At 28.0% G+C, this 8,786-nt stretch overlaps 1 protein-coding gene across 1 annotated transcript; it reads left to right on the forward strand.

Annotated features, from left to right (window-relative positions):
• Positions 1-4,866: 4,866 nt before the first annotated feature.
• On the forward strand, positions 4,867-7,844 carry LOC101514275 (agamous-like MADS-box protein AP3). Its single transcript, XM_004500904.4, has 7 exons — positions 4,867-5,206; positions 5,297-5,363; positions 5,442-5,503; positions 5,587-5,686; positions 7,073-7,114; positions 7,198-7,242; positions 7,324-7,844. The coding sequence occupies exons 1-7, from the start codon at positions 5,019-5,021 to the stop codon at positions 7,510-7,512; spliced, it is 693 nt and encodes a 230-aa protein (XP_004500961.1). The 5' UTR covers positions 4,867-5,018; the 3' UTR covers positions 7,513-7,844.
• Positions 7,845-8,786: the final 942 nt, after the last annotated feature.

Genomic DNA, 8,786 nt, shown 5'->3' on the forward strand with positions numbered 1-8,786 from the left:
GCTTTAGGGATATTACTTTGCGCTCTGTGGGAATTTCGAAAGGTAAAGGTCAATGAAGTAACGGTGATTGGAAGGAATAGAGAAACAACCTAACCGACTGTGGGAATAAAAAAAAAAACAAAGTATAAACTTTAAAAAAAAAATATTCCCACAGATTATTTTAATAAATAATTTTGCTTGATTAAAAATTATTTAAATAATTAGGCTTCATTAAAAAAAAATCATTAAAATAATTCAAGCAAAAAAATCTAGAATTATAAACATGGACAATAAGTTTGTAATTTGAAAATCCAAATTCCCAAATTTCAAACCCTAAGATTTCAATCATGTCAAAATTCCCAAATTGAATCCTAAAACAAAGACAATAACTGAATTTCATCATGAATTAGACATGGTAGGCTCTGATACCAATTGTTGGAAAAACCTTAATAACGTTGTGCTCAACAATCCATGTCAATTACATGATGAATAGCCAAAGGCGGAAGCGTACCTGTGGGAATTGCCATTAATGAAATCCTGAGATGATGATGATAGAGCCAATGGGTTGGGTGATCTTCCTCAGCAAAACACCCTGAAGACCTTGCTCTCTTGATGGGGATAGAGAGAACCAGAGAATTTTCTCCTTTAGAGTTTTGAAACTGAATAGTCTTGTTGTGTTTGCCTTGGGGACCATTACCCCTATATATAACTATTATTAGTTATATCCCAAATTGCAGTATTTCTAATTCAGCCCCTCATTAAATTAGAAACTGTCTGGTATCTACACTATTAATTTTCATAACTATTATGTTCTTTAGCCATAAACTATTATATATTATTTGACCCCTAGTTTATTGGCTAATTATATAATGACCCTAACACACTTTATTAATTAATTACATATGTGACCCATAAATCTTACATAAATAACTCATTTTATCATAATTTAAATTGTTTAATTATAAATTTGGACTTTGGCCTATATATATATATATAATAGTATTTTTAGGATATGATCATAGTTTTATTATTATTGTAAGATAATTAGCTGCATGTGTTGATATATGTATATTGATATATCATGAAATTAAATAAACACTGTGACGCAATAGTGATCAAGCGACTCTGTTTTGAGAGGAGAGCAATTTTTGCCTGAATACATGCTTATTAACACACAGTCAATTAAATGTTTTAACATGTTAAAAATATAATACTAGATATATCAAAATCATATTAAACTACTATATGTAAAAAAAGTTACACAAAATACATTATATAAAAATCATACCTCTTATAATACTAGATATATCAAAATCATACTTTCACACCTCTTAAAATGTATTTTGTGTATTTAATTTTCTCATAGTAATAAAGAAAATAATTATATTTTTTAAATTACTCCTCACGAGAATTTATTCCGTACAAATGAAAAAAGTTATTGACATTTGACGGTGTTGCCACTCGCTGCAATATTCCTTATTTAGTTCTCAGATTTGAATTTAGCAATCGCAAACATTTTTATCAAATCAAGCCTGATCAGTAGGCCATTATTTTATAAGTTTAAACGCAGATGAAAACAGTTGTAGCCAATGAAAGTTACTTAAGCTTTAAGTTAAAATAAATTAAATAATATTACTCTGAGAGAAAAATGACATATGATAATAGTGTAAAAAAAAATATTATATTGTCATCTAATTATAGTCATATATTTCATTAAATCAATTATCTTTTAGTATCATCAATTGCAATCTTATTTCAATATTGTATTGACTTTAAGCACAGTCAAAAAAAGCAAATGGCTCGATACTTAATTAATAGGACAACATATGCACCGTATTTGACTATTCCTGTGAAATGATGGGCAGATCATTGAGCATCGTCGAGTTTATATTTTTGGAGTAAAAATATGGCAAAAACATAAATAAAATTAGGCATGTCAATATCAAAAGGATTAGGTAGGTGTGTTACGATATTGAAGTTTTTAATTAGTCAATTAAATTGATCAAATGCGGATATACTTGCATTTTTTAAGCTATTTTCTTGGAAGCTAGGCAACGTATGGATTGACTACTCTAAATAAACAATTTACTTTATATATTAACTTTTTTATTTTATCAACTTCTCATAGTCAAATCCACAATAAATATTTACATATATAAGTACCTACGACGAATTTGTTTGCTGCTGATGTGCAACGAAAGCAAGGAAATACATTCATTAGTTAATAAACAACGTTGACAATATATATTTTTTAATTGCAAGGGAATAAAATAATAATATCATATTTAAAGAATTAGCAGCGTATACGTCAATTGAAGTTGGCCGTATCAGTTTCAATTTCACTCATTACCAAAGAGAATCCATTTCCCATGTAATATATATAAATTTAATTTCACTCGTCTAATATTATATAAATTTATGGTCCATTAAGATTTTACTCCACTAAGTCTCCTCCAGATATGTGTAATATAATGGCGAAAAGTGGTGTGATATAATTAATAAATTATGAGAGCACCTTTCGTGTTATGTGTGCGGTTGTAAAAAAATAATTAGGAACGAGGATACGTCAAAACGATCGATATGAGCATAAGACTTAGCCTACGTCATGTTATATTTTTTTCTTAAACACACAAAGTCTTAACTTCTAAAAAAATATATTAATTAGTTAAAAAAGTCATATTACAAATGACATAATAAATATTTTAGGTCTATTAGGTCAGCCTATTTAAATAAATATAAATAATATTTTTGTACTACATTAATTATTATATATTTTTTTTTGTTGTTTATTAAATTTTTAATAATTTACGTATATTAATCTCATTTAGTTTTTTTACATATTTAAATGTACTATTATAAAATATAATTTAAGTATAATGTATATAAAGTCATATTCTTTAAAATTTGATGTTAAATATCAAAATAAAACTTAATTTAATTGACATATTAACTCGTTAATCTATTTAAATATATGTTTGATCACTTATTCAAATATATTAAAATGAAACAGAATTTTAAGTAAACTAACATGGCATATCAAACTTTTATCAAGATCAGACTCAAACCTAAAAAATAAGCCTATGACAAGCCACATACTTTAAATTTTTTATAGGTCAGACTCAAGCCTATCAAAGTCTTGCTCGGTCCAACGTATTCCCACTCCTAGAAAGAATGTAACAGAAATAAAAAAGAGAGTTAGTAATATAAAAAATTTCAAACACAATGATTACTATCACTCTTTCAAATATTTTGGAGGTTATATTTTAATCCTAAAATTTAGATTCTTAATTAAAAACACTAAAAATCATCATGTATATATCTTGTATATATGGTGAATAATATCAATAATATTAAAATTTTAGTTCTATTTTGTTTTATCAAAAAATCTTAATTTTTTTTTGTCCTATAGTGCAAAGTGAATATTTATTTAATATTTTTTGAGGTCCATGATACTCTTAAAAAAAATATGTTTAATTAATCTGTCTGTATAAATCCATTATCGACCTCAGTGATCGTGTGACACAAATTTAAGTTATATAGAAAAATTCAAATTTTTTGTTTTAAGAAAAGTTTGTATTTAAAAAAACTTAAATTATATTTTTTAGAATACAATTATATTTAAAATATTTAAATTTTTGCGATAAGTTCAATTTTTTTTATTTTTTAGAACACTTTTGTATTTTGAAAATTGAAAATTTTAAAATACGTTTATATTCTAAAATTTTAACTTTATTTTTTAAAACATATTTTAAATATTGTGTGACTAGGAGAATTCTTTTTTTTTTTTAAGTTAGACAAATGTTAATTATTGGAGGATTTGTAAGGGTTAGGGCATCATTGTAGGGGTAGGGGATAAATTCTTCCCTAATCACGCATCCTTATATGCCTCTTGCTGGGTAGTTGGGCCTTTTCAGGCTGTATTTTGGGTTCTGCTGTATCTTTTGCTAACTCTCGAAGCTTGGGTTTGTCCAATTCCATAGGGGTTTTTTCTTTAGGAGATGTGAGAGTTTTTTCTTTTTCTTTATTGGTTCTTGAATGTGTGTATTATTATGGATTTAAAATTTTTAAAGTAATATAGTTAATAAAGTGAGACAATAAAAAATTAATATTTTTATCATTTGTTATAAATTATAGTAGTAAAAGGATTTATTTATTGACATGATGACATCAATCCAATCTATCCATTATACCGCATAAAACTTATGAATTTGATCCAATCTATCTAGTTTATACAAAAGATAATTAGAAATTCATGAATCATCTTTCTAAATTCATTGGATCATCTCAAATAAAATGATAAAAATCCATTAGATTTTAAATAATTGTTTTTATTCAGCATATTCGGTAAAACAAAATTTCAAAATAACAATTAATAACTAAAATTAATCGATAAATAAATAAAGAATATCAAAGAAGAGAATAGCTATTAGCTACCACAATATTCTTTATTTATTTTTGAAATTCAGATGAGTTCTACTATTTTATATTGGTCCTTTTTTCTTTACGTGTCCAATTCTAAAAGTTGTGCATTGCATGTTGGTGGTTCTCATCTCCAATTAATGTTATAACAAACACAAAATGCGACTATGGGTACATGATTTATTTTGGCGGTGAAAAACAGAAAGATACTACTACTATGTGAGTGTGGGTTTGTTAAGTGTTAATTTATGGTGGCGCGAAAACAATAAAAGAAACTGATTGCATAACGCAATTATATGATGAAACCCTAACTTCTTGGATACCTATAGAGGTGAAAAGGAGGAGACGGTAAATTTAGTTGGTGTATGACATTGACGGAGTGTAACGGAAAGGTAGGGTCCCCAGTCTCCCACATGAAACGTCGTTAACTATAAACACAAGAAAACCCACAAAGACATTTATAACAAACCCTGCAAAGACTTTCTCTAATTTGGCAAAGTGGTTTCCATTATAGGCAATACAGCTCGCAACTTTATCTTTTTATTTCCCTTGCTTGTCTGTGATTGCTTGCAAACCCAGACGCATATTGGAAGAGAGAAAAGTAATAAGCTAGCTCATACATGGCTCGTGGAAAGATCCAGATCAAGAGGATTGAGAACACGACAAATCGACAGGTCACTTATTCAAAACGAAGAAATGGTCTTTTCAAGAAGGCTAATGAACTCACTGTTCTTTGTGATGCTAAGGTTTCTATTATTATGTTTTCAAGCACCGGTAAACTTCATGAGTACATTAGCCCTTCCATCTCGTACGTTTTTCATTCATTTCTCTAACCCTATACCTTTTATTTTTTATTTTTTATAATTTCTAAAAAATATTATTGTCTTTATTTTTACAGAAGTAAGCAGTTTTTCGATCTGTATCAGATGACGGTTGGAACTGATCTATGGACCTCTCATTATGAGGTCCTTCACTTTAGATCCAATTTTTTTTTTAATTTTTTTTTGTATATAGAAAGAAACTGAATTTATTTTGGGTTGTAGAATATGCAAGAGCACTTGAAGAAACTGAAAGATGTGAATAGGAATCTTCGCAAGGAGATTAGGTATATCTATCTCAAATATGTTTGGTGAAATTAATTAATAATAAATATGCATATATATGTAATTTAATTATATTATTGAATAGGCAGAGGATGGGAGATTGTCTGAACGATCTGAGTATGGAAGAGTTGAGGCTACTTGAGGAAGAAATGGACAAGGCCGTCAAGGTTATTCGTGAGAAAAAGGTTAGATTATTATTATTATTATTATTATATACTCCTATTTTTATAGCTTTATTTATCAATTTATATTTTAGATAAATGCATTATATATACACACACACACGCCCAAATATATTTCATTCAGCGTGAAGCACTAAAGCAACGTATTCTTCTTACAAAAAGGAGTTTTTGGACTATCATTCATAAAATAATCATCATTTTGCCATTAAAAAAATAGGGATTATATTGGATTGCTTTAAAGAAAAATAATAGATTTAAAAGAAAAAAATTGAAGTTATATTTCAATTTTTTTTGTTAAAATTGAGCAATACCACTTTCTATTACATTTCCTTCCTTTGCCAAGAATATGAATAATTAATAACTTTAAAAGCAAGACTAGACATTTAACAAAAATTTAATAATAACTTTTTCCTTGTTTTAATTTTAATTATAACTTGTTTTTTAGTTTTCAAAAGCTGTTCAACCATTTCGATTAGTCTAATTTCTAGTTTAATTAAATCCAATTTGGAATAAATATGAGTTTATGGAGAGCCGTCTATAAAGGTTAAGGATGTTTGATTTAAGAAAAACAACAGTTTTCTTTCTTATTTGCCAAATAAAAGTTAGAATTGAATTCATATCCATTATCAGATATATTTGTTTTAATTTCTTAAATCAATCTTAGATGCTTATAAATATTTGACTTTATTCATAACTATTTTTAAAATTATATATATGATTAATTGTGATTTATTGATAATATAAAAATTCTTATACCGATAATATATATAAATTAATTTATAAAACTTTACTTTATTTTCTATTTTCAAATATATGAGAGAATAAAAAATATGATGACATTTACATGATATAAAAATAATTTTTTGAGATAAGCCATAATATAAAACTAATAATAAATGAAGAGTGTTTTCATCGCCCTAGATATCCTTGGCAAGTGATTTTCAATATACTAGAGATTGTTGCTATGCTAAGAGGACCCTCCCCTCTTTTGCATTAATTGCATGCCTTCTTTGGGTGCAATAGGCAAATCCACCATATACGAATTATAAGATGAGCATGGGGAATAGTGAAATAGGGGGACGAAGTGATGGACTCCCTGGCCCTGCCCTTCCTCGGCTCCCCCTCAATATCCTCTTGTAGTGCCATTCTCATCACAGCTCACAAAGGACCACTACAATAAAACATCCTTGGACTGTTTAATTTCTATTGCTGTTCTTTCTTGTAACAGCTCCAGTATTGTAGTACATATGTTATTTTAATTTATTGTAAAATAGTTGGTTGATCTGGAGTTACTCTACAATACTCCTCTTGTCTCATCGAATTAAATATGTATATTTTTCTCATTTCATATGCAATTGCTAACCGGTTCGTTACTACAATGTATGACAGTATAAGGGGATAACATCTCAGATTGACACTCACAGGAAGAAGGTAAAATTGGTTATAATGACTTATTATATGGTTGCTTGATTTGATTTGAATGCTGAAATTTAATGTATTTTGATTTTGTGTAGTTTAATAACGAGAGAGAGGTGCACAACAGACTCCTGCATGACTTGGTAAGTAATAGTATCATGAAATGAAGTGAATAAAAAGAAATATAAGTTGATTTGATTGATTGATTATTAAAGTATATATAGGATGCAAGAGGGGAAGATCCACGATATGAATTGATGGACAAAGGAGGGGAGTATGAGTCAGTGATCGGTTTCTCAAATTTAGGACCACGCATGTTTGCATTGACCTTACAACCTACTCATCCTAATGCCCATAGTGGAGGAGCTGGAGCATCTGCCTCTGATCTCACTACTTACCCTTTACTTTTCTAGTTCTACTATGCTAGACACAGAGAGAGTGAAGAGTACACATAATTCAAATACCACAATCACTTTCCAATAAAAATATGACTAATTATATATCAACTACTATTATTCACTCTTGCTGTTCTTAATTGTATGTAATGTTGGTAAACATCATATATTCGATGAAAACATATGTAATGTATTAATTACATTAAATCGCAACTGATTATTAACTGTATGTTGTGATGTGATGTATGCTGTTATTCAGTGATCAGAATGTTTAGCAATTGGCATGACCGCTACTTCATTCACAATCAAGGATATATATAAAAAAAAAGTAAGATTTCAAAACTCATTAATTGACGTGTTACTTATAAGCTATGAGTTTCTCTTCTATCTCTTGTATTCTAAACTAAAGTACCAATTGTCGTTACTTAATTAATAAGTTCAATGTGAAAGACTTATCTATTACTAGGTGGGAGTACTAGTGTCTCGATCATTGGTCTGAGTACCCTATTGAATTTTCTTATCTATTAAAGGGATTGTTTAGTGCACATGTTAGAATAAAAACATATAAGATAAAATCCTAGAGATTTGAATAAGTATAGGATGTGATATAGATTACATACATTTATTTTATTTATTATATTATGTGTTTGTTGCACAAATGATAACAATCAAAACATAAGTATTTTATTATATCATTTTTGACACACTTTAAAAATCTTGTCCGTGTTATTTGAACATAAAAATTATGGAATTTGACTATTCTAAAATGAACAATTTATTTTAGAGAATAAAATGAATAATTTCAACTATTGATCATCAAATGAATTGTTATAATTTTTTGCACATACATGACCAATCATAAGTGATTACAAATTATAATATCAATCATTGGTACATCTACTTCCCCAATTTCTCACTTTAGATGAGCCAAATCCAAAATTATGTGATTAGTGATTGAAACAACAAATAAATTCACAATTTAAGAGGAAATGCAAAACTTTTACTTAAGATTTGACGAAGAATTAACTTATTGCAGTAAATAAGAGAAAAAAGGAAAATATGAATTCAAAAAAGACCACGAAAATGTATGTATTTTGAAGAAATTTGTAGTCAAAGAGAAGAATAAACAATACAAGAATAACAATCTTTTGTGGTAGCCAAAAGCCCGGAGAATAAACGGCCACAAATAATCCAGTCACAAAACTTTGTGGCATCAAAACAATTACAATGACCGATGTTTTTGTTACCGTTTGTGAGACTTAAATCCGATAAAAAAATTACCTATTTGTGCC

This window comes from Cicer arietinum, chromosome 5 (genome assembly GCF_000331145.2).
Source record: "Cicer arietinum cultivar CDC Frontier isolate Library 1 chromosome 5, Cicar.CDCFrontier_v2.0, whole genome shotgun sequence".
Lineage (NCBI taxonomy): Eukaryota > Viridiplantae > Streptophyta > Magnoliopsida > Fabales > Fabaceae > Cicer > Cicer arietinum.

Bases quoted from the DNA above. Each gene is read 5' to 3' on its own strand.
- LOC101514275 (XM_004500904.4), top strand. From the start codon at position 5,019: ATGGCTCGTGGAAAGATCCAGATCAAGAGGATTGAGAACACGACAAAT. The intron at 5,364-5,441 runs GTCCTTCACTTT...TTTGGGTTGTAG, and splicing joins TATGGACCTCTCATTATGAG to AATATGCAAGAGCACTTGAA. The intron at 5,504-5,586 runs GTATATCTATCT...ATTATTGAATAG, and splicing joins AATCTTCGCAAGGAGATTAG to GCAGAGGATGGGAGATTGTC.